Raw genomic sequence first — 25,869 nt, 5'->3', positions numbered from 1 at the left:
AAACTAGACTTTTCTAGCCTGTAAAGAGGGCCTCTGGAAAGACAAAAGACCAGGAAGGAACAAAAGGAGCTTCATCAACAATGCTATGAGACTACAGAATCCACAGGTTTGCAGAGAGAGAAAGCCCACATGGAGGCTGACCAGGGTAAGGCAAAGTGATGATTTAAAAATCATTCCTGTGCTGGGGAGATGCCACTCATGCAGTGTCTATCCAATATCCACGAGGCTCTGAATTCCATCTCCAGCACACACCCCAGGCACAAGCACCTTCCTCCCAACACACACACACACACACACACACACACACACACACACACACACACTGCTAAGTGTAATTCTTTCTAAGCTTTGGAAAGAAGACTGTTCAAGTTGTCTTGGTTCTTACTGCAAGGGTAAAGAGATTCTTCCTATTCCTAAAGGCCCTAAATAATTATGATTAAACACAGACATAGCTATTTAAAAGAGAACTAAAGGCATGCACATAGAAGATAATTATGCAATTAAATATAAGATTAAAAATATGGAAAAGTTAATGAGGAGCGTATAATGATGAAATTCTTAAAATATGTTCTAACTAGCATGCCTTAAATAAATTGTTCCTACGCTGAGGAAAATGATTGCATGGAGCTTCTATTCACTGGCAAATGCTGTCTATATTTTTGGATATACCAATAACTTAAAAAATCACAAATTAAGCTAGTTTGCCATAAGAACAGCACTTTAAATTGGTTGAAAATAGTAGTATTTTTCTAAATAATAGAAATTTCCATAAAATTAAAGGACCATGGCACTGAAAGAGCCCGAATGAAATCTTTACAGGCCTGACGTTCACTTTGCTCTTTTAGACTGTAAAATACAAGATTCCTAGTTTTCTTCTGGAGGAAACACTGTTCGATTTTATAGTCTTTAAAAAGAAGTCTTAACAACACAGTTATACATGATATGCATTTCCGTTATTTTAATGATTTCATCAAAATTACAGTCTCTTTATTCTTATTCTATACATTCTTAAGATAGTTTGGTAGATTTCTACAACTGTATACAGCGTTTTCTTTTCAAAAGTAATTGAATCCCTTGATTGCAAATGATGCTTTATTGTAGATAGCAGGTCTGCTCGCCACTCCTCGAATTTAAAACATCTTTTCTTCTTTTCAATGAAATTAAACTTATAAACACCAAACATATAAACACAATAATCATAATTTGGGATGCATTTTATGCATTTTTCTGTACCTACTTTTGATTTTACAATTACAAAAGAACACAGATGAAAACACACCAGTCATTGACAGTAGATATATTATTTTCAAAAGATCATCATGTATAACTTGCTTTTAAATGAAAAGCACAGGCCTCATTAATTATTTCATGTTCATTATTGCTGAGAGTTTCAATTTCAACTATTTTTCTTTAAACATATCTAAACCTCAAAAATATTTAATGACATGTTTCTGCAGGGAATTTAGAAAGAAAATATCACCATTAACCATTTGGCATCACCTCAGGCCATAAACTAATAAGCCAGCTGCTGACCAGTATTAATTAATGTTTATTAGGGAATAGGATGGTTAAAAGTTGCAAGCTTACCTTTGCAAACACTGTTTTAACATAAATTGGTAAGTCTCCATGAGGGCTGCCATAGCCTCCAACAATGCTGAAGCCTAAGCCATCTGGTCCTCGGTCTAGTGTGATGGTCTTACACTGCGGAGGTCTGCAGAAAAGGGAAGGAGAAAAGAGGTTTTACACACACACACACACACACACACACACACACACACAGACACTGTTGCCTCTCTGTGCTTCATGCATTACTTGACTACAGCCAGCGTATTTCTGTATGTTATAAGGAAGATGTTATTTATTGCATGTTCTCATACCACAGAAATTCTCATTCTTTTTCCATTTTATGAGGAGAGGGTGAAAGTTCAGAAGACCATAATGGAGGGTCATAAACGGTAGTCTCAACTTCAGACAGAAAAATCAATTGTAAATAAGACAGGGTAGCATCAAGTAAGTTGAAAATTTAAATGTACCTCTTTTTACTCTTCCTCTTTTCTAAAGCTTTTACATTTAGTGTTGTTTTCCAATCTATTCGATGTTTTCAATCAAAGTTCAATGAACAAAAGCAATATTCCTCTCAAAAAAATTCAAAACTGAAACTCGGGAAGTGCAGTAGCGTGAACAGCTGTCTATAATCTAGCCCCCCCCCCCCGGCCAGGCAGCTGTTCATAGTCTAGCTGCTCACCTCTGATTAGGTAGCTGTCTATAATCTATTCACCTCTGAATAGGCAGCTGAATGTTAGTCTTCCCATCTCTGACCTGGCAACTGTCTTAATATTTTTATCTCTAACTAGCTGACAGTTAAAAGTATTTGTGCTTTCTACTTTGCATGTCCTCTCCCATTATTTTACCTCTGTAAGAATGCCAGAAAGATAGGACAGAAACTAAAACTGTCCGGACGATTTGGTTTGAAAGTAACAAATGATATACTACCGATAATGTACTGCTTACCCTAAATCATCCGGAAATATACTGCTTGATGCCAGCCCAGTAAAAGCAAGACAAGGACTGGCATGCTCTGGCTGATGCCCTGTGACCACACTCACATCTCCTCCAGCAACCACCTGTGTGGACAAAGGGAAAGAGAAAAACACATGTTCATGTAGCTCCAGAGACCCCAAAGGACTTTTCTCCAAAAACAACGAACTTGGATTAAAATGAGTGTTTTACTGCCTACTTAGTCACAGAAAAAAATATTATTAAAAAGAAAGGAATTTCACAATGCCCAGCCACCTCTTAACTGTCTAGATAGTAAAAATATCCCAAATTAAATTCTACAATTATTTTTGATGTTTTAAAATCATGACCTCATGCAATTATTTTTCAAAGATGTTTAGAAGACATGATACTCATAGGGCACACAAGATTCTAAAAATCGTTGGCTGCTAAGGTGCTGTAGTTTTCCCTTTAGATATAAAATGTGGAATAATAAAGGCACCAGGACGAAATGTTACAGAACATGTTTCGTAATGCTTTCTTGGAGCTCTCAATTTAACCACTGACATTCTGGGGATATATTGAATAAAACAGCAGCAGAAGATTGAACTGTTTTATTTAGCACCAGGGCCCCTGTGTCCTCAGGGTCCCTATGTTCTGAACAGTGCTTGGGATAAAGCCTTACCTGCATTTCAATGGAGCCAGAGGCATTTTTCATCAAGTTAACCGCTTGTGTATGAGTCATCCCCTCAGTGGATGTACCACAAATGGTGACAATCCTATCTCCGACCTGCAAGACAAACAGCCACCATGCAGATAGATGGACAGGCTACCAGTCTTTCTTCTCTACCACTTACACCACACCTAAGTTGCCACCAGCCACTGAAATATAACCATGGAAACCACTAGCTCAAGTCTAAGAAGCAATTACAGATTGAAATTACAGGGGATTTGAAAGTTCTGGGGAAGGGAGAGCAATGAGAACAAAGTCACTCTTCCTTGGACTACTTTTCTCCTGGGTAAGAGATTACTTATTAAAACTATAAAGTACCAGTGTCATTTGGAAGCCAGATTATCTCTGGACACTATCACCATGTTAGATGAGGCCATAAGTAAGAGGTTGGCAAAATAAGGGCAACAGAGCCAAGTTGGCACAGTGCCCACTTTGGTTAATCAAATGTGGTTGGAAGACAACATGCTTACTTGGCTCTTTCACAGAGCAGAGCTGAGCAGTTGCAGGAGAGTCCTACTCCCTAGTTTAAAGTGTTCCCTGCTGTCATGTAGGAAGTTAACTGACCCTATGGCACTAGGGAATAACCAGTTTCTCAGTGTCCATCATAGATGTGGAAGTGCGGAATCATTCCCAAACCTGAGGTTATTTAACTAAGGTATGGTTCTTCTGGAGACCTTGTTTGCAGCTTGGGCTTAAGAGATTTTCCTTCAGAGACAAAGCTGCCGCCTACAGGGTGCCGGGCTCTCAGCGGGGTTCCAGCACAGTGCTGGACATTGAGGTGATCCCTTAGCCTTGAAGCAAATGTACATGTTTTACAGTATTTGAAATCATATTTGCATTAAACGTGTCAGTAACATCTATAATAAAATAAGCAAAGTTTTCCAATTTGGTATGATCAAGTCAGCATCTAAGCGGGTAAAACACGTGAAGGAAGTTTCCCCTCTATACTTGTGCTCTGAACACACTCTGTTTTCTTTTTAACGTTTTCCAAAGTTGTAATTTCCTTACAATCCTGCATCTGACAAAGATCATGTTCCCTTTTGTTATTCTTTATCTTTACTCAAAGTAAGCCCAGCCATAGCTGTATTTAAAGGCATATTAAAACCCACCCTGGCCATTGGTGTCTGGACTGGGAGGTGGAAACACCTTCTAGATTACCTAGACCCACCCTGGTGAGCAGGAAAACTTACTCTGAGTTTCTGTGTTTGAGCTGCAACACCGTTTGGGTGCATCATTGCAATAAATATAGGAACATCACCAAGTGGGCTGCCCACTCCTCCAGCAATGCTGATTCCCAGTGAGTCAGCAGGCCCCTGTCATGGAACAGACATATCTTGGTCAAAGTAGTATTTGAAATGGACCTTTTGGTTGTTCTTTGACACACAATATTCTGTCAACAGTTAGGACCTCCTAGGTATGAGGATGGAAAACACTTCATTTGATACATGCGGTTTAGGGAAATAAACATCTGTTTGAGAATTAAGGCAGTCGACACATAGTAAATCCTGTTGAGATGGACAAAAGGCAGGCAAACTCAGGAGGTGAGAAGACCACAGTGTATAAAACCAGTAGGCCCTTGTTCACACTCAGGACCTTACACTTTCTAGTGCAAGGCCTGGAGCACATGCACAGCCCCAGCACAGCTCTGGGTCTCATGGGTCTGCAATGGACATGAAGCATAAACCAGTGATGACATCCACTGTTAGGGAGACTGTATAGTAGGTCTCAGCCATGTCCTCTCCTGCACATGCCTATCAGGCCATGTGTCCTAAAGAAATGCTCATTCATCAACACAAGAAGTATGAAGCAGAGAAATATTCTGTGTTGGGGCAGAATGATACCATTTTGACAGTATAAAAAATATAATTAAGGATTTTTCATTATGTTTAAGAAATCTGTCAATGATGGAATTGCATTATTTGCACTGCTTACAATGTACATATATATTTTTCAGATGGGCACTATAAAATGTTCAGCAGGAAAATACAAACAAAAAGCAATGTACAAGACAGCAAATTACCTTTTTTATTTCGACGGTTCTTAGTCCCTGAATTTCAGATGCTACTGTAAAGGCAAAAGTAGATAAAAATTCAGTTGTTAAGACATGTTTATGCTTACTACCGTTTTAGCCAATCCATGGAGCTGAGTGGCACTGCGAAAGGGTACACTTGGTAATCAGCAGTGCACATGATTAAAGCCAGCACACGGAGGACTCCAGTTCCCCAAGTGGAAAAGCATGCATGCGTCCCGTTCTTCCCTCCTGCGTCAGCTCTGATTAAATAACTGCACAGTCCACCCTGACTGAATTAAGAACAGACTATGCGCTGGATAGAGTTGCTCACACAGCAGAGAGGAATAGTTATGGATGATTTAAAAAATCTAGAATATTAGTCACCACATTGCAAATGGTGACTGCCATATGGCAATTTTCTTCAGTTTGAAAAACTTTCAAACAATGCACCAAGCCAAAAATCCTCTGTGCCATGATTTCATGTAATTAAAACGCGGGAGGATTGTGTCAATTTTCTCAAAAAAAATTTTTTTGTAATCTTCATGAAAAAAAGAAGTCTTTGCTTAGTGGTATTTTCTGATTCACTGGAGTTACATGGAACAGAGATAAGGAACAAAATCAAATACAGAAATCTCCTTGTAAGATAAAATTACAGATGCACCTATAGCTTGTAAGGCAAACACAAGTGGGAAAAACTGTCACGGGGCATGCTTCATTTGCTCAGGATTTCGGCCAGGGCATGTTTTATATCTGCATTAGGATATGGGATGGTTTGGGGGAGGAAATGTGCTCAGTGGTGAACAAGCCAAAAGAATAAAAATCAGTGTCAATATCCAAAGCAGGTAAAAGTTAAGCCAGTCTTACATGCGTTCTTCTTTGCATTACTTCCCAATGATTCTGATGGATTTATTCCAGAAAGTGGGAGAGTGAAGGATGACAGGCTACTGTCACTCACCTAAAATAATTATTACACAGTTTAAAAAATTATAATTACCCGAAGTACAAAATATTCCACAATTCCATTTGTTTATCTCATCTAAAGAAAAACACTGTTAAATAGCCCTGGTATCTGGTAATTTTTTTTTCTCCTGCCTCAGTGTATTGAGGGCTTTCGTTCTTCTAATCTTAAATTTCATCCTGCCCTCAGCCAGGAAAGGAGACTGAGTTTTCAAAGCCTAGGTGGGCTAGGTGGGCTGTGAGGGAGCCCCATCCTCTGGGATCCAACATAGGGAAGCAGCCGGCACTGAGGCAAGCAAGCCCAGAGGCGCACCAAAAGAATGAGGAAGAAAGCCTGGTGGAGAAACTATGCCAGCAAGTACAGTGTTGGCATCTGGTAATTTTAAAGACCTCTTAAGCACGGTTATTAGTTGTTTTTTCTTTTTCTTTTTTCTTTTTTTCTGTTATAAGAAATAATACACCTTCAGCAAAGTGGTTGGATACAAAATTAACTAAAAAAAAAAAAAAAAAAAACTAGTAGCCCTCCTGTATACAAAAGACAAAAGGGCTGAGAAAGAAATTAGGGAAACAACACCCTTCATAACAGCCACAAAAGACATAAAGTACCTTGGTGTGAACCTAACCAAGCAAGTCAAAGACTTGTATGAAAAAAATTTCAAGTCTCTGAAGAAAGAATTAGAAGAAGATATCAGAAGATGGAAAGATCTCCCATGCTCATGGCTTGGCAGGATTAATATAGTAAAAATGGCCATCTTACCAAAAGAAATCTACAGATTCAATGCAATTCCCATCAAATTACCAACACAATTCTTTACAGATATTGAAAGAAAAATTCTCAACTTCATATGGAATAACAAGAAACCCAGAATTGCTAAAACAATTCTCTACAATAAAAGATCTTCTGGAGGTATCTCCATCCCTGATTTCAAGCTGTACTATAGAGCAACAATGCTGCATGGTACAGGCATAGAAATTGACTGGTGGATCAATGGAATCGAAGACCGTGAAATAAATCCACACACTTATGGACACCTGATCTTTGACAAAGATTTCAAAACCATTCAATGGAAAAAAGACAATATCTTCAACAAATTGTTCTTGTCTAACTGGATGTCTACATGAAGAAAAATGCAAATAGATCCATACTTATCACCCTACACAAAACTAAAGTCCAAGTGGATCAAAGACCTCAATATAAAACCAGACACACTAAACCGCTTAGAGGAAAATGTGGGGAAGAGCCTTGAACTCATTAGAACAGGAGACAACTTCCTGAACAGAACACCAACAGCACAGGCTCTAAGATCAACAATCAATAAATGGGACCTTATGAAACTGAAATGCTTCTGTAAAGCAAAGGACACTGTCGTCAGAACAAAATGACTGCCTACAGTTTGGGAAAGGATCCTCACCAACCCTGTATCTGACAAAGGGCTGATATCCAGTATATATAAAGAACTCAAGAAGTTAAACAGCAACAAATCAAGTAATCCAATTAAAAAATGGGGTACAGAGCTAAACAGAGAACTCTCTGTAGAGGAATATCGAATGGCTGAAAAACACTTAGAGAAATGCTCAGTGTCCTTAGTCATCAGGGAAATTCAAATCAAAATGATCCTGAGACTTCATCTTACACCCATCAGAATGGCTAAGATCAAAAGCTCAAGTGACAACACATGCTGGAGAGGTTGTGGAGAAAGGGGAACCCTCCTCCACTGCTGGTGGGAATGTAAACTTGTACAACCACTCTGGAAAGCAATCTGGTGGTTTCTCAGACAATTAGGACTAGCGCTTCCTCAAGATCCAGCCATACCACTCCTAGGCATATATCCAAAAGAGGCTCAAGTACTCAATAAGGACATTTGCTCAACCATGTTTGTAAAAGCCTGATTTGTAATAGCCAGAATCTGGAAACAACCCAGATGCCCCTCAACTGAGGAATGGAAACAGAAATTGTGGTACATCTACACAATGGAATATTACTCAGCAATAAAAAACAAAGAAATCTTGAAGTTTGCAGGTAAATGGTGGGATCTGGAAAAGATCATCCTGAGTGAGCTCTCCCAGAAGCAGAAAGACACATACAGTATATACTCACTCATAAGTGGATATTAGACATTTAATATAGGATAAACGTACTAAAAGCTATACACCTAAAGAAACTAATCAAGAAGAAGGACTCTGGCTAAAATGCTCAATCCCCATTCAGAAAGGCAAACAGGATGGACATTATAAGAAGAAGAAAACAGAGAACAGGACAAGAGCCTGCCACAGAGGGCCTCTGAAAAGCTCTACTCTGCAGGATATCAAAGCAGATGCTGAGACTTATGGCCAACCTTTGGGCAGAGTGCAGGGAATCTTATGAAAGAAGTAAGACCTGGAGAGGACAGGAACTCCACAAGAAGAGCAACAGAACCAAAAAATATGGGCACAGAGGTCTTTTCTGAGACTGATACTCCAACCAAGGACCATGCATGGAGATAACCTAGAACCCCTGCACAGATGTAGCCCATGGCACTTCAGTGTCCAAGTGGGTTCCATAGTAATGGGAACAGGGACTGTCTCTGACATGACCTGATTGGCCTGCTCTTTAATCACCTCCCCCTGAGGGGGGAGCAGGCTTACCAGGCCACAGGGGAAGACAATGCAATGCAGCTACTCCTGATGAGACCAGATCGACTAGGATCAGAAGGAAGGTGGGGAGGACCTCCCCTATCAGTGGACTTGGGGAGAGGGAAGGGCGGAGAAGGGGGAGGGATGAAGAAGGGAGAGGGAGGTTGGGATTGGTAGGGGAGGAGGTGGGGTTTTCGGGGGGATACAAAATGAATAAATTATAATTAATAAAAATTAAAATAAAAATATTAATAAAAAGAAATAATGATATAAAAATTAAAGGATAATTGATTTTAACCTATGTAAAATGTTAGTAGTTTTCCATAAAACCTTATTCAAGACTTAATTCTCTTTGAATTTAAACTACTACACAAAGGTAGAGCTTAAAACTATTTTACATTGTCTAGTGAGCTGGAAGAAAATGGCATTAATGAAGGATGTTAGTAAATGATCTTTATGAATACTCATGAAACTGAGATTCTGTCTTCAGAAGATAATACTGAGAAAAAAAGCTTTCTAAGAATCATGCATTTATTGTACAAGTGTGTGTGCATTTTCATGTATACATGTGTAGGGAGGGGCCCTACATGAGTGTATAAGGATTCAGGAGTCTGGAGGCCACAGGCCTACCTTAGGCACCTTCCTCAGGAGGCATCCACCTTACTTACTGAGCCAGGCCTTCTCACTAGGACATGGGGCTTGCCAATAGGATAAACAACCAGGTCAGTAGGCACCATGCTGCCTTTACCAACCCCGAAATGGGATGGAAAGCATCAAAACACTGGCTTTCTAATGTGGGTTCTGGGGATTTAACTTAAGCCCTCAAGCTAACTCTGCATGCGCTATCTCCCTAGCCCACGAATCAAATCATGTTTCTATACAGAGATGGTTTGCAATCACCTACCTGGAACTTTCCAGTTGAATACTGACTGATGTTTGTTTGACAGTATGTTAAACGTATGTTACCTTGACTGGATTTGCCTACCCTGACTAGAAGGCTATGTTTTGAGACTGTGGAAGAAGAATGCCAGAAACAAAGTCCCCCCGAATTGCCAAGAGCCCCCAGTGTCCAGTGGCCCTCACTGCCATGCTTCTCTTATTCTTCCCTGTCAAGCTCTACTCAGTTCCACACTGAGGGCTGGACCGGGTGTCTGAGACCACAGGCAGACTCTCTGGGGACATTTCTAAGCTCCCCTTTGCACCTGGACTGGTTTGCTTCATGAACTCCACAGGACACACCTGGCTGCTTTGAGAAGGTCTCCGCTCTGAGTGGAACGGACCAGCTTTGATTCTTCCAACTTCCAGAGTTACCGTGCCTAGGGAACACTGAGGGAGATGGTTTATGGAAACGTTAAAACAAAATTCTATAATATAGCTCCAGGCTGGCTTAGGCTACATAGTGAGTTCTAGGATTGTCTAGGCTACATAGTAAGACCTTATCTCAAACACCAAACATCTGCCTCTACAAAAAGAAACAATTCTGGTCTCTTTGTTTTGATGATTTTTATATATAACAGATTTAATGTGTGTTCCATTAATAACTAATGATAGTGATCCAAAGCACAGTGGTTAAGGTGGAGCTTCAACCTAGAAAAGGCCTCTAGGAGTCCAGATTGAGAGGTACCCAGTAGCAGCAATGCCCAGCATCCCTACCAGCTGGGGAGCAGACACACTCAGGTTCACTCAAACCAAGATGTGAGAAATAAGCAATGACAGTGTTTTCAAGTTCACGCTGAATTAAACTTCCGGTAAAAGAAACACATCAGGCAAAGAAGATGCAGTCAGTAACTCACTTATAATACGATCTTCTCTAGAAGATGGGCCATTCCTACCAGGGAAGCTCTACTTCCCACAGGTTGTTTTCTGGTGAGTATTCTGTAGTTCACAGCTTATTTTCAGAGATGACTCCACCCTCCAACCGAGAATGGTTCTTCACAAAGAGCTTTCTCTTGAGGAAACCTACTTCACTGTGTAAGAGGCACTAAGCTCTAAGTCAGTGTTTGTTAACACATGGGTCATGACCCCTTTGGGGTCAAATGACGCTTTTACAGGAGTCAAATGTCAGATATCCTGCATATCAGATATTTATAACGCAATGCATAACAGCAGCAAAATTAAAATTATGAAGTAGCAATAAAACAATTTTATGGTTGGGGGTCACCCAACATGAGGAGCTGTATTAAAGGGTCACAGCATTGGGGAGGTTGAAACACAGTGTAAATGAAGCTGGTATAACCATCGCAGTAAGTCCAATGCTGGTGCAAAGGGTGAGTCTGTTCAGAGCCCTGTTCAGTGCTGAAGGTGACCCACCCAAGAACAGTTTTACTCTAACGTAGAGAAACGGTGTTCAGTCAGATGGGATGTGGGCTACATACTCCTGTGGGTGAAGCAGAGTGAAATTTTCCCTCTAGGGGTGGGGGTGGGTCACAAAACTAAATACCAATTGTGTTGTGCCTAGAAAGAGGGTCTGGAAAGGGTTGAAAAGAAAAAGCCAGACATTATGGCATCCTGAAATGCTGTGGGGGCTCTGATGGCTTTCGAACACCTCAGATGACAGAGTTCACTTAAACCAAGTTATAAGAATAAATCCAGAAAGAAACAAAAAAGAATGTATGCTGAGACTTTTGTGGTCTGAATATGCATTCTTCTTTTAATACTCACTTTAAAGATTTGTTACTATTCATGTATTTAAGTATTCATGTGAGAATTCCAACAAAGTTATTAAGCAAATATATAAAAACATAATAAAAGTTATAAATTTACTGTTTGGAAATACAGTATTACACTTCTTTTTATCTGAGATGACAACTAACATATACAATTACTATTCAAAATTAGGTTTGTCACTTGATCTCTACCTTTAGGAGGGCAGCGACGGCTTCCTGGGTGGCATTGCGGACATCTTCTCCATTCACCATTAAAATCTGGTCCCCCTGCATCAGTCTCCCATCAGCATCAGCAATGCCTCCTTTGACAATATCTGATACAAATACTCCAGTGTCATTTCTGCAAGGAACAATGAATTTCAGCATTAAATCTGGTTCTCAGCTGCAATGAATGCTTATGTAATCAAAATCTGATTATTCTAAGTGTCCATTTTTTAGAGTTTTTATAGTTTTGTGTAATGCTGAGGCAGCTTTACCAGAAATGAGAAATAACTGTGATTTTTAACTTAAAAGAGTATCTCATAGATTAAAAGTATCTCTCACAGGCATATCTAGTCTTTTTCAGGTATGGACTCTGAATAACTGAGTACCACAATTCTTAATTTTATGATTTACACCCTTAGAAGATGGTAAAAACTGCAGCCTGGAGTCAAGTGGTTGGGTATGAAGTGCATGTTTTTTCTGCACCACACAGATGTTTTCTACGGACACTGTCTTGTAGTCATTTGAGCATGCTGAGGCTTTCATCAACATCATTAACATTATTGAAAATAAAGGATAGCTATGTACCGCAAACTGAGACTCTGTTACTTATAGCTTAACCACCATTACTATGAGGTCTTTTAGGTCCTTTTAGCTAACTTTTGCACACAATAGATTTATCCAAAATAACTAAACATTAATTTTATCCCTATTATTTCACAAAACTAAAAGCAAACTCTTTTAACAAAACAATCACCATTGATCAATTTAATCCTCAGCTTAGACACATGTTTTCTTGAAAACATTCACCAGTCCACTTTCTTAAATAGGTAAATCAGTTTGTCCCTTTTCTTCTCTAGCTATGTGCCTCTGTTGCTCTCAATAAATTCATTTGCTACAAGAATTAAGTCTCTTTCAGAAGACTAATTTTTAAAAATATTTAAAATTTTAAATCTGTATTATTTTTAGTGTCACTTGTATGTGAGTATCTCCTCTGATGAGAAGAGGGTACATGACCTGGAGCTCTAGTTACAGAAAGTTATAAGCCACCTAGTATGGGTGGTGTAAAATGAATACCACTGCGCCATCTCTCCGGCCCTTTAGGATAAATTTTCTGAGGTCAAGAACTATTTCTTACTTAACTGATCCTCAAGATATAATGCATGTCTTGGCATACAGCAGATACTCCATACAAAATGGCCTTTTGCTGAAGACTATACAACCCTCCAATACCCTGACTTACAATGTCTACAATGACAGAGCATAAACTATTGATACACTCAATTCAGGCTATTATCGGTTTCAAAGGGGCCCTAGGTTTGCTCTCTTGAACCCACCTTTTGCCAACAATACTCAACCCAAGGCCTTTGCCAGGCCTCTTCTGCAGCTCAATGGTGAAAGTATCACACACATCCTCCTCTTTGTATGGGGCCTCATCCCTGTACAGCGTCAGCCGTACTCTTTGTGGAGTCTGTCTCAGGACATTGATTGCTTCATCATGTGTAGCCTTTCTCAGGTCAATCCCATTCACCTGCAAAGAAATAGATGCCAACGGTGAGGAGCTAGGTGATGTAAGTGAAGGAAGGGAGGAAAGGGGAAGAAAAAGAATGAAGGAAGAAAAAGCTCATCACCCGTCATCTAAATAAGCATTTATACCTCTAAAATCTGGTCTCCAGCCCACAGTCTTCCATCTTTACATGCTGCTCCCTCTTCATAAACTTCATGGATAATAATAGCACCCTAGGACCCAAACATAACATACCAATGTGTTACCATTCTCCCTAGGAATGCTGAGAAGAAAGGAATCCAAAGACACTGTACTTTGAGAGACAGCTAAAAAAGTTCATATGTGAGCCACACAACAGAATGTCACAAAAACACCTACTGAGAAGATTTTTGTTAAAAGGCTCAAAGAAGCATATACTTTTTTCTAATTATTGAGAAATCTGAAAATAAAACTCATAAAATTTATAAAGCATCCATGAATACAAGAGAGATAAAGCAACATACCTATCTACAAATGTATAGACTTTTAAATGTAAAATTTTGTGTATGTATTTCATACTCTTGTCAATATGGGGCTGAGATAACCTGGGCATAAGTGAAAAAAAGTTAAACAATGCCAAGGACCAGCGGAGTGATCCAAGCATGCTGAAATCTTACGTGTAACAGAGTCTGTTAAGTCAGTCTTGGCTTAGTCAAAGTCATAATCGCAGTTTTTGATACCGATGATACATTTTTCTCAGCCTTTACATCACATTTAATAAAAGTGGTAGGACTCTCTTCCTCGTGGTCATGGACCACCTGACAGCTCCGGTGGGGGGATGCCTCTGGGTGAGGTGCTTACCAGCAATGTGTCTGAACCCCCGACAATACTCAGTCCCAGTCCTGTTTGTCCTTTGGAAATCTCAATTGTTGTTTCACAGCCAGGGATGATGGGGCAGGTGGCAGGGTCAGAAGCAAAAACTGCTGGTGTCGATGACCTGCTTGTATCTAAAAAAGAGTTTAGAATGAATGAGCCCCAAATAATAACTGTTTAGAAAGAACACGTCAAACTCAGCACACAAATTGCCTTTAAGGATGGAGAAGGAGATTAGGGAAAAGGCAACTTCAAATCTGTCTTGAGTATTTGCTATTTTGTATTTAAAGTATAAAAATAGTATAACTAATTCATCAATAAACTGGAGCAAGGTGTACAATTTCTTTCTTGTTTTCAATGTTATTTTGTATTTTTTTTAAGTTGCTGGAGGTATAAAGGGAGGAAAACACACTAGAGCTGGGTTGAGCCTGTAGCTTTGATTCAGTAGCCTACACTTCACCAAAGCCAAGCATGCTTCTTAGGGAAGAAGCATTCATCACACTCAGAGACCAGCTGGCCTGCACAGTCTCGTAGGCACACTCAGTGGAACAAAGCTCATCATTATTCTGGTCATGGTGCTGTGCCACGGTTTGACAGTTTTTATTTTCTTTTTCTTTGTATCCTCAAGCATCTCTTCTCATGTAACTGATTCTGAGCATACTTGCACATCTATAAATTCTTGCAAAAAACATTCACTTTATTCTTTTCTGATCTTTCTTCTCGAGTCTCACTTGGTAATTTTAATATACTTTTGACATCAAATCCTGCTACATACCTTTCTGAATTGCAGAGATAAGAGCACAGTATGGAAAAATAAAGAGAACAATCCCATGGCTTTTTTCCTAAGCGTGCACACCACACATGTTACGACAGAGGAAAAAGCAGGTTTCAGAAAGCTACTCTTGTTGAGTGTGTGTTGCAGACAAGATGTTCTCTTTTCCGGCAATCAGAAACAGACTTTGCTTTTACTCCAGAAATGGTAAAAGTGGGTGTATGATTTTTTTTTCATTTATGCTAAGTTGTCACTGAGAATTTCATATTTTAAACAAAATGCTATTTAGGATTCAACATTAAATGAGAAAAATCTTCATTAAAATATTAATGGCACTTCAGTGAATTTCCCTTAGCCCTTCTCAATAGGGTTACTGGTAACAGAGATATTTTACTTTAAGACTTTTTGAATAGGTGTATTATGAATGCTTTCAGCCCATTTTTCCTTAACAAACTATCAAATGAATGGAATATTTCAGTTTGTATTTAGGCAAAGAAAGTGCCTCCTCCTTTTTTCACCCTCTGCAGAACAGGCAATGTTTAAATTATTTCTAAGTGATGCTTTAGAGAATCTGAGTTATTTATTATTTTATTATCCCCAAGTATTCCTTTTCTAAAAAGCAAGTCAAGTAATATTTTTCTCCATATATTAAATTGTTGGTTGAGTAATACAAGAAAGCCTTGTCCCTCACTATCTCATCTGAGGTGAGCTTCCCATACCACATGAGCTACCAACACTGATCTAGCACGCATGCTGTAATAGTAAGAGCTTTAAGGGTAATAGCATCCTAATGGTGAAACAATATCATTGCGTGTTCACTTCATAGAATTGAAGTTAACAGCTCCTTTCTTATTCCACCAGCAGAAGTTACAAAATGGCAGCTCTGATTCCTTCCTTGGATGCTGCATGTGCCTTTAACAAGAACTTGAGAGCAAAGGCCATTCCCTTGGTTTGGAAAGGAAGAGGCAGAAGCAGGCATCTGCAGTGGCTTCTTGAGGTATCACAGTTGGGTAACCCATACACACAGGTCTACTGCCAGGGATCACACTTTCCTCAGTTATGCCCCCTTTAAGCAAATACTCTTTGACTTAATGCTGTTGAAGCAGTGTGTGCAGGCCTGCTCTGAAGGAAGACCCTCTATTTGGGTTGTCCTGTGTGCAGGACGCTCATCAGCCAGCCCTTACTTGGGATGGGTTCCAGGTCCAGAGCTGGGACTGCAGGAGTCTGGGAGCTGTCTTTCCTTTCTCCATTGGCTGCAGCAACTGCTAAAGGAACAGCTTGGCAACCTGGATTCACAGTTCGAACAGTCAGCTTTACAGTTGTCTTTGCTGTCTTCATAAGGCTGATAAACTGGCCGGATATTGATGTGAAGAACAACAAAATTGAAAGACAAATGAGCAAACATACACAAATAAAAGTCACCAGAATTGCTGGGGTCTTTTTTGTATATTTGTGTGTTTAGGCATACCCATACTTATGTGTGGACATGTTTGTGTGTGCATAGGTACATACAACTGGGCATGTGGAGGGCATAGTCTTTATCACTGGTTTGGTGCTCACTGATCAGGCCCTGAGCCCCAAACAATTTCTGGTTTCAGCTTCCTTTTTAACAGGATTATAAAAGCTGTCATACCAGCATCCAGCTTTTTCTTTGTGTTTTCTTATCCTGCTCCTTCTTCTTTTAACATAGAATCTTACCATTCAACTCAGGTTGTTTACTTGTGTTTTAAAGATTTATCATTTATCAATCTACCCCCTTGTGTGTGTGTGTGTGTGAGAGAGAGAGAGAGAGAGAGAGAGAGAGAGAGAGAGGGAGAGAGAGAGAGAGACTCATGTATATAGGTGCCTGTGGAGTCTAGAAAAAGGTGTCAGATCCTTTGGCGCTTGAGGTGCAGGTACTATAAGCTATCTGATATAGATGCAGGACACAGAATATCCATCATCTGGATGCACTATTTACCATTGAACCCCAACCCTAGCCCCACAGATTCAGATTCTTAGGCACTTCATTGGCAGAGCTTACTCCCCACACCCAATGTTGTTGGGCTCTAACTCATGTGTTATAAAGAAAGAAAGACACAAATGATTTCACTGTGGTTCCTGGAGAGTCCAAGAAAGAAATGCCTCCTCTAGTCCTTCAATTGTCCAGTGAGATTATGGCTATGGCTAACTTCTACTCTCCTTCTAGACCAGCTTTGCAAGATTCTTTATGTTAGTATAATGAGGGAGTGGCTTTCAACTTATTACATTTTTAACCACTCTTGTGATTTCCCTGGATCCCTACAACATAAATGACACAGAACACATTTTGTCCACTTTCTTGTTCTGCCAGGTATCTGGTGCAGCTTCTACAAACTTTTCTAACTAGACAGGAGCATATTGACAAGCACATGTGAAAAACAGGGCAGCAAACATAGCCACAGTATAGTGAAGGCAAATGTAAAGTAAAAATCGGATCTCTAGATTAAAGAATTCAAGCTACATAGTCATTACAACTAAAACTGAGAGATGGCTCAGAGGTTAAGAGTGCTGGCTGTTCCTCTAAAGGTCCTGAGTTCAATTCCCAGCAACCACACTGTGGCTCGTAACCATCTATCATGAGATCTGATGCCCTCTTTTGGCATGCACGCACACATGCAGGCAGAATACTGTGTAAGTAATAAACTAATACTTAGGAAAAAAAAAAGAAGAAAAACAAAAGCATTAAAGAGGTTTTTTTGTTGTTGTTGTTGTTTCATTTTGATTTGTTTACATAGATTTAAACTTCTTGCTGGCCAATGCAGAAACTGATTAAACCCTAGAAGGGGGCAGGGAGCATATTATATCCCAAGGAAAACAACATTTTTCCTGGCATTTATATACAAATACCATCACTGAAACTCCTGACAAAAAGAGGTATTCAACACCAACAGATGTCAGACATGTAAAGGCTGCATTTTCAAATCTATTTAATAGAAATTTACATAACAGCTACGTAACAGTAAACATTCATAAGGAAATATAGCCTTATTCTCAGCATGAAATGAGTTTCTGTTTAGTAGTTACAGGTTTCTCAAAAGAAACAGAAGCAACGTTGATTAAAAATAACAATGAAAACTGAATAATTAATCAGCCAGACTCATAACATCATTTTGATTACAAAACAAAAAAACGAGAGCAAAAAAAGAAAACAGAAAACAAAAATTGAGAAACCTGAGGAAAAGCCTCTTTTTGAAAACAGTAATCCTATCTACATATCTGCCCACTCTTAATTCATATGCCCCACTTGAGCCAGGCCAAAGGATAGGTTGGCAGAACCACTGCATTTATTGGAAAAAAATACCTTTTCAATAGGACACCCAGCAACAAGTTCATCATCAACAGCCAATATTTGATCTCCAGCCTTGAGCCTTCCATCCTATGGTGAAATGTAGACCTGAGTAACATTTCAGAACTATTTAACCCCCTTCCACCACTTCTCAAAGACAAGAAAGCTAGAGTGTCACCTTTGCTGCTCCCCCGTGCTCAGTTAGACTCTTGATGATGACTCCATTGAGTGTTTCTTCCTCACTGATGGCAATGCCCAAACCTCCTTGATCCTACAGAAGGAAATTATACCAGTCAGGAAACAATTACAACTCTTTGCAATGACAGAAGAAATTCGTACTGCAGGCTCTGTCCCTTCTGGGGCACAACTCTCAGAGTCATTTCTCAAGAGAAGAGTCCTCATCTGCTGCAGAATGAGTACACATGCCTCTGTGCCTAAACTATGCCCCCGTATTGGCCACGGCTGCAGAGTCAACACCACACGGATTTATATTTTTTGACATTAAAATAAAATCAAACTCCAAATGTATAATAGCAGTGACTTTTACCTTCCTTTCTGATTACTTTAATAAAATTAAAATGGAGTTTTGAGGTTTTGTTCTAGCCAGAGCTAGTCACTTTTTGCATTGTAGTTGTCATCGCGAGAAACTTCATACAAAGTCAAGTGGAGAAAAGGAAAACATGTGTGGACTTTCAGGAGCACACACCTGAAGCCACACTTGCCATCAAAGGGTGGGTTTCTGGCTTTGAATCTACCTTCTACCCATGTGTGTCACGGTATCGCTAATGTTCCTACTGAAGAGGAAAACAAATCAAAGCTTTCTTATCTAAAAAATGAAATGATAACAGCACTTTCCACTTAGTGGGAAATTGATTTTATTAACACGGCTGGTTACTGAACACCTATTCTCACTGTACCCTAGGTAGTAATGAGTGCATTTTAATTAGCACACCTAGTTCCTCCAGGGACCAACTATACCAACTGCCTCTCACTCTTCTTCCATCTTCCTCACCTTTACTCTTTCTCTCCTCCTTTCTCTCCTCCTTACTTGTGCTTTGCATGGTGACTTTAAAATACACATACACAAATCTTACTATTCCTCCCATTAAAACAGTGAACCTAGGCAGATGGGCTAGACTCACTGACTTGATTCTAATGAAACAAGTGACAGAATATAATTTCATAGCTGGGTTACAAAAGACACTAAGGTGGTGAGAATTTTGGTTTCTTAAAAAACTCAGTTACAGTATATGAATATATTTTTGTTTTAATCTCAGGTGTGGAATATGGGCCTGCTTCTGATTGTCCACAACAGCTAACCACAATATGCCTCGTGCTCTGTGCTCTGTCAGGGGAGTGATTTGTGCCAGCTGCAGACAGTGTAATTCTGAACTCTCTTGAGAGGGTATAAGTATAAAGGAGAGAGTCCCAGCAGGGTCTGCTGCTCTCCCTGCTGCTGCTGGTTTGTCCTGCTGTGTTTGCTCTTGCATTTGCTATTGCTGCTTTGCTGGCGTGTTGTATAGCCTGATGATGAAGACTGGACTCGCCCCAAGGAACTACATCCATACTTAACAGGAGGTAGCCTATGGAGATCTAAGCTTCCTTTCCCCTCTAACCTTCTTTCTCTCCTACCTAGTGTTAGGAGATTGGAAGAGATTAGGGTAGATAAGGGTTGGAAGAGAAGTAGAGGTATAAGAACCCAATACAGTAGCATAAATCAAATATGGCTGCATTAAGGCTTGCTGCTTTCTGGTTATCTTTGATCACTATTTCTGTGGGAAGTCTACCGCCATAGCAGGGGAATACTCAGATGTGCCACAGAAAGGAAAGCAATTACTTGCCTACATTCATTCAATGAAATCACCTTAGAAGTAGAACCAATGACCACCCACAGTGCAACCTCCCAGTGACCGACTGGCTATTCCTGGCAGTTTGTCAGGAACTATATAGGAGGCTCTAAGCCTGAACATCCAGAAGACCTGTTCCAAATTCCACATTCACAGGAACTGAGATACAGCAAATATCAGTTTTATGTTAATTGAGGTTTGTGGTAATTTTTTTATGTAAAGAAAAGTAAGTAGTTTCAAAGATGGGAATTGAGTAACGCCAGTCAATTCTATAGTTGATTCCCATAGCCATCACTGGCTAGAGTATGCACGTGACTTGGGCTGGTGGTTAGGATGGAGCTTGTGACATTCAGAGAACAGGACCTCTCACCTCTCCCCCATCACATGTTAATAAGGTGGGAGAGACCGTAACTAAGGCTGGCAGCCAATCTAGGGCTATAATGAAGATCAGCTTTGGAGTCACACTGTGTATGACTGTGCAGAAAGACTGGGCGCTTGATGACATGAGTGAGTCTTGGAATCAATTGTGCTTCAAGACTAAGTCCAAAGCTCTTCTTTTGAGCCTGATGGAGTTAATTTTTCTCCCGTTTGCTTCTTTTTTGCTTGTGTTTTTTGTTGTTTTCAACAGTAGTTCCAAAGGAACAGAAAGCCACACTTCTTCATGTATATTATGTCCTAACCCCACTGAGGACACTACAAAATTAAGTGCAAATATTGCAGACAAACGGTATCAGAGGAGCAGGATAACACATGCGAAGGGAGAGTATGAAGTGCACATGCATTTTACTGCTAACTCTCCAACTCACTTCCTGCACAGCCTATGAAGTCCTTCCACAGCAGGAGAGGACACAGACACTGTCCTGAGCTAAATGCCACCATGCAGGACGGTTCTGGAGGGATCACAAAGTTGCACAGCCAGAACTGTCAACAAGAGTTACGAGTGAGACAAGCTGAGCCAACACTGTTAATACCGGACACGGAACAGCTTTCTAAAATTCAGAAGAAAAAGCTGCAACTCTGCTTGAGGAGTTCCGTATAAAATCATGTGAATATGAAGTTGGTCTCTGGCAGTAGCTGAATCTGTTGCTTGCTGCGATGTATAGTTACTTTTCTAGGATAAAGAGTACTAAAAATAAATTTCTCGTCAGTTTTTTAATTAATTGAATGAGAACCACAGATCGCCACTGAGACTATAGATTATATACACAAGAGCTTTATTTTATATTTATAATCCCCTCACTTTTTAAAAGAGTAGCTTATAAGGGAAAAAGGTAATCGAAACAGTCAATGGTGTTTCTACAACAGAACTAGAAACGGCCTGTTATTAGGCTCCCCGCTCAAGTTCAGAATAGGGGCTGGAATGGCAGAGCACATAAACACCTCAATGAGGTGGCCTTGGGTAGGAAGACAGCAGCAGTGAAGGATGGGGCGGTGATGGCAATCTTTCATAGTTATTAAGCAGTAGATGGCATTATGAACAAAAGTTCTATTACTATTAAATTACTTTCAAATGACAAAATTTTAAAAAAATTCTGGAGGATTAAGGGACAGAGGACCTGAAGTGAGCCATCAGTGTGAGAAGGCTCTGGTTTTTTGGTTCCCTGTATTCCAGTCCCATGCCATCATCATAGAGTGAACTGTGCACAGGCTTGGCAGGATATATTACTTGTCATTTTTTAGTAAAGATCTCTACAAAGGAAGCTTGTAATAACATATTCTACAGGCCACTCATAACCTCACAGGTTTAAAAATTGTGGGAACTCGCATGGTGACAAGAGTTTTTTTATATAAGTTATTTCACTTAACTCCAGGATAGTTTCTCCAGTATATTTGTATACCCCGTAAAGATAAGGAATGTGAACCCAAAGAACTTAGTGACTTAATGTTCATAGTGAAAATCCTGAAAATAATGATTATTTGCCTATTTGTCTAGCTTGTTTTAAAAGATTCCTAAATATTCTCTCTGTGTCCTTTGGTAGTTAATAAAAGAAACATTCCACTTCCCCAATATTTTACTTTACCATAAAACTACAATATAAGTGGAATATTTTGTGAATAATGCATTGACCTTCTCCAAGGTTTTGGATTTTCAACATAACAACACAAGGTTCCAGTCATCTCCACTGCAACCTACCCCCTCCCCCACTAAATGAAAGTTTAAAAAACACTGTCCAAGTAGGTTCCATAGTAATGGGAAGAGGGACTACCTCTGACATAATCTGATTGGCCTGCTCTTTGATCACCTCCCCCTGAGGGGAGAACAGCCCTACCAGGCCACAGAAGATGACAATGCAGCCACTCCTGATGGGATCTGATAGACTAAGATCAGAAGGAAGGAGAGGAGGACCTCCCCTATCAGTGGATTTGGGGAGGGGCATGCGTGAAGAAGGGAAGGGAGGATGGGACTGGAAGGGGAGGAGGGAGGGCCTTATGGGGGGATACAAAGTGAATAAACTGTAATTAATAAAAAACTTCCATTTTATACCCATAAGACCTCACAGCAGCTGTGGCTTCCTGTACAATTTCAAGCATCCCTGCATTGGTGGTGGTGGAAGTGGCAGTGGCTCATGAGACCTGACGGCTTAAGGGTATGGTTCCTGGTATGTCACCCAGGAGGATGTGGATGGTACAAGCTGAGGGAGGGAGGACAGGATATGAAGTTGGGAGGGAAGCGGATGGTGACAGAAGGCTCTTAAAGGAATTGGACAGAAGGCTCTTAAAGGAATTGGAGGGAAGTGTTCTGATATACTATGTGCACATCCTCAAAAAGGTAATAAAATATTAAAAAGACTGAAGTAGCCCACCTTTGTACAGGTCTGTTTCGTTACAGAAAGAAATAAAATCAATACAATACGGGTGTTTTTCCAATAGTCTGGCTGTGTAGTAGGAATTATGCTATAATAAGTAATTCATTTACTATTCATGATTGACTTAAACAAAAGTACAACTATTATCTTCAAATTACAGAGAAAGAAACAAATGCAATAAAGCTCATTTCTGGTGACAACCAGGCACTGTCCAGACAGAATGATCCAGGCTCAAAGGATCAGGCTGCCACTGCCTCATGGCTGGAGGAAATGGGCTACTCCAGCCATCCATGTTTGCAGCATTTCCTGTATTACCCTTCTGCTCTGCCCCACTTCCTTCACCTCCAGTGGCTGAACCCTTCCTTCTCTGTTCAAATCCACCATGTGCACTTGCTTTTCAGGATGAGCTGTCATGGGTGAAAACGTGTTGTTTTTCATCAAACCACTTCAGTAAGCAATACTCGAACCTGAAAGTCAAACCTTTGCCAGACAAATACCTCACTAAGCATCAGCCTGTCAGCTAAACTTCTAGTTACTTCAGTTTTATGAACACTGGCGATTTTGACTTGTTTATTTTAGTATCTTCTGAGCAGGATCTCAGTAAATGAATCAAGGAGAGACAGCACATTTCCTATCCTTGAATAACAGTAAGGCCAGGAAAAGCTGTACCACAGGAAAGGACTGAGCAGCCCAGCAGTCTCCAGGCTTTACTGTGCAGTGCAATCAAGGTGGCCTATTAAAGCAGACTTCCAGCCCATCCCCAAGAGGCCCTCACTCACAGGAGGCCTGGGTGGATCCCAGCACCTGCATTTCTATCAAGACCCCAGATGGTGCAGATGTTGCTTTCTGGAGACCCTGCTTCAGGGAGCTAGCAAACAGGACCAGTGGGTGAGGGCACTCAGTCATTTAGCTCCCAGTCAAAGCAGATGTACCTTGGGAAGCTCCAGGTGGAACACATTTGTAAGTGAGCTGAGATCCACAGCTGAAGCAGAAGTTGCCATACTTGGTTCCACCTGACAAAAGAAAAATGTCCAAAAGGTAACTGTTAGCTATTTTTGTTTGCTTAAATGTAAGAGCCACTTAATCTGAATTATTTCATGTTATATGTTACTTGTATTTTAATATCTGCTGGTAGTTATGTGTTTTATATCAGAATGCTTGGGGGTGTGTTTGGAGCATACTCAGGTGGTTTGGCTGTCGCCTGGGTTTACTCCACACTGCACTCCAGCAGCAGCCTACACTCGCAGAAATGCTGCGATGCATCTGTCTTACCCCACGAGTTATGATCGGTATTCTGAAATCATGAAATGCTTTCCCTAAAATTACTACAATATAGTGTTTCAGGGGCAAAGTTGGTACACTATGAAAACACAAGCTTGCCATCTATAACTTACCCAACCTTAGGTACCACAAGGAAACAGCTTGAAGCAGATTATAATTTCTGTATCTGTCTGATATGTATATAAGCATTCTGCTCAAACATTTCTTGAAGGAAGAATGAATTCCACCCTCATCTTCTGCCACTGACAACCCCATGGCTCCTTTAATTTTAAGCTCTTCTGTCTCTGCTGTCTTCTTTATTGTCCTTAGACAAGAATCCAAAGATTTCTAAATTCAAACAAAAACTAGCACCAAACATAATTCTTTGTTAACCGTTAGAGGCTGCCTTTCTCTCTTTCTCTGTTGTTTTGCTTCTCATCATCACTGAGTTGCAGATCCAAGGGCCTCCCTCTCTGCAGCATCTCAGACCATAGGATCCACTTTGAAATCCTTCGCTGCTGTCCAAGAGTGTACTGTTTCTCTTCCTCCTCGTGATTTTTCTTTTTCAGCTTCCTCCTTAACATGTCCACGTTGCACAAGCCACCCTTTGCTTTCTTCTCTGCTAAAGTTCTCTGTAAGCCAGTATTTTAGCCTCCAGGACCAACACGTGCAATATGCTCCCTGGGAACTTGGGTCTAAACTTCAGAGGGCATATCTGAATGTTCACTCATCAGGCTTCCTTACCTGCAGCCTGCTCAACGACAAAAGCAGGAAAAGCCCCAGCCCCAGTGAAAGTACGAGCAGTGCACATGCTTGCTGTACAGCACTTGCCGGTAGGCATCCCGAAGTGGCCAGTGCGATGGTTATGCAAATATCAGCCCATCTCTTGTAGTTCAGTTAGTAAAGTAAGATATATGGAAGAAAGCCTTGGACTTCCTTCTATTTTGGCCACCGTTCATTAACCAAATCATCAAATTACTCTAAAAATGTCTGTTGAAGAAAAATTTTACAACTCTTTTTCTCAGTAAGTACATCTGTGTGTGCAAATATTATTGGGTGGGTCTAAAACCTCTCTAGTGACCATTCCTTCTCCCCCTGTTGTACTATATGTAGGTCCTCACTGTCTTTTTTCCGGAACTGTTTCTGTTGTTCCTCACATTTAATTTCTCTGCCGTGAAATGCCTGATAGTAAGAGTCTGAAAGTGTAACTGTCATTCATTTATGTAGAGAGCACAAGGGCTTTCTGTTCACAGACAAGCACTAGGGAAAGCAGGAATGTGAAGCACGCGGGCTGTCTCTTCAAGGGTGATGTACGCCTGCTTTACGCCCAGAAATATGGGAGTTGATGTTGTGGACTGCCTGGTAGATTGTACTCTCTGTAGGGCCAGACTATGATGTTTACCCCAAACTCTTCCTCCTAGACCTTCATCTTCAGTATTGCTTCTTAGTCAATAAAACCTATCCTTAGAGATGTCCCATATACTTCATGGCCAGTGACCTCTAAACAATCTTGGTTAGAGACCACATCAGATCCTAGGTCCTTAAGCTACAGAACGCTTCTTCATGGTAGAGGTCACATGGACTTTGCAAAAGAGTTTTGATGTAGTTATGCCTTAAGCTCTATGGTACACATGGATTAAGGTAACTGTTACCAGGAAACTTTCTTCCAAAATTGTATTGTACTTAAATATGTCTAAAATAAACTGGCTGGGTTCAGAGCCCAGAACTTTGAACCAGCCCAGCCAAGTTGTGCTGAATTGGGTTTCCTTCTTGCCTCTTATGGTTTGCTTCTTTGCTGGCAATAATATTGCAGGGACCCCGACACATTTAAAAGAGAATT

At 40.3% G+C, this 25,869-nt stretch overlaps 1 protein-coding gene across 4 annotated transcripts in view; it reads right to left on the bottom strand.

Annotated features, from left to right (window-relative positions):
- The window catches only part of Mpdz (multiple PDZ domain crumbs cell polarity complex component), a 169,500-nt gene that overhangs the window by 1,652 nt on the left and 141,979 nt on the right, over window positions 1-25,869 (bottom strand). For all 4 annotated transcript variants that reach the window (XM_055629876.1, XM_055629885.1, XM_055629895.1 and 1 more), the window contains 15 exons: window positions 23,702-23,782; window positions 18,294-18,386; window positions 18,131-18,205; window positions 15,993-16,158; window positions 14,025-14,170; window positions 13,334-13,417; window positions 13,015-13,208; window positions 11,669-11,816; window positions 10,050-10,136; window positions 6,105-6,195; window positions 5,250-5,293; window positions 4,420-4,542; window positions 3,182-3,286; window positions 2,512-2,624; window positions 1,588-1,711 (listed from right to left, as the gene is read on the bottom strand). In XM_055629876.1, coding sequence (XP_055485851.1) covers window positions 1,588-1,711; window positions 2,512-2,624; window positions 3,182-3,286; window positions 4,420-4,542; window positions 5,250-5,293; window positions 6,105-6,195; window positions 10,050-10,136; window positions 11,669-11,816; window positions 13,015-13,208; window positions 13,334-13,417; window positions 14,025-14,170; window positions 15,993-16,158; window positions 18,131-18,205; window positions 18,294-18,386; window positions 23,702-23,782 — 1,674 coding nt within the window. The remainder of the gene's footprint in view (window positions 1-1,587; window positions 1,712-2,511; window positions 2,625-3,181; window positions 3,287-4,419; window positions 4,543-5,249; window positions 5,294-6,104; window positions 6,196-10,049; window positions 10,137-11,668; window positions 11,817-13,014; window positions 13,209-13,333; window positions 13,418-14,024; window positions 14,171-15,992; window positions 16,159-18,130; window positions 18,206-18,293; window positions 18,387-23,701; window positions 23,783-25,869) is intronic.

This window comes from Psammomys obesus, unplaced genomic scaffold, assembly GCF_907164565.1.
Source record: "Psammomys obesus unplaced genomic scaffold, mPsaObe1.curated_primary_1811, whole genome shotgun sequence".
NCBI classification, from domain to species: domain Eukaryota; kingdom Metazoa; phylum Chordata; class Mammalia; order Rodentia; family Muridae; genus Psammomys; species Psammomys obesus.
The sequence above is the reverse complement of the archived record's forward strand: the minus strand, read 5'-3'. Positions and strand labels throughout refer to the sequence as shown.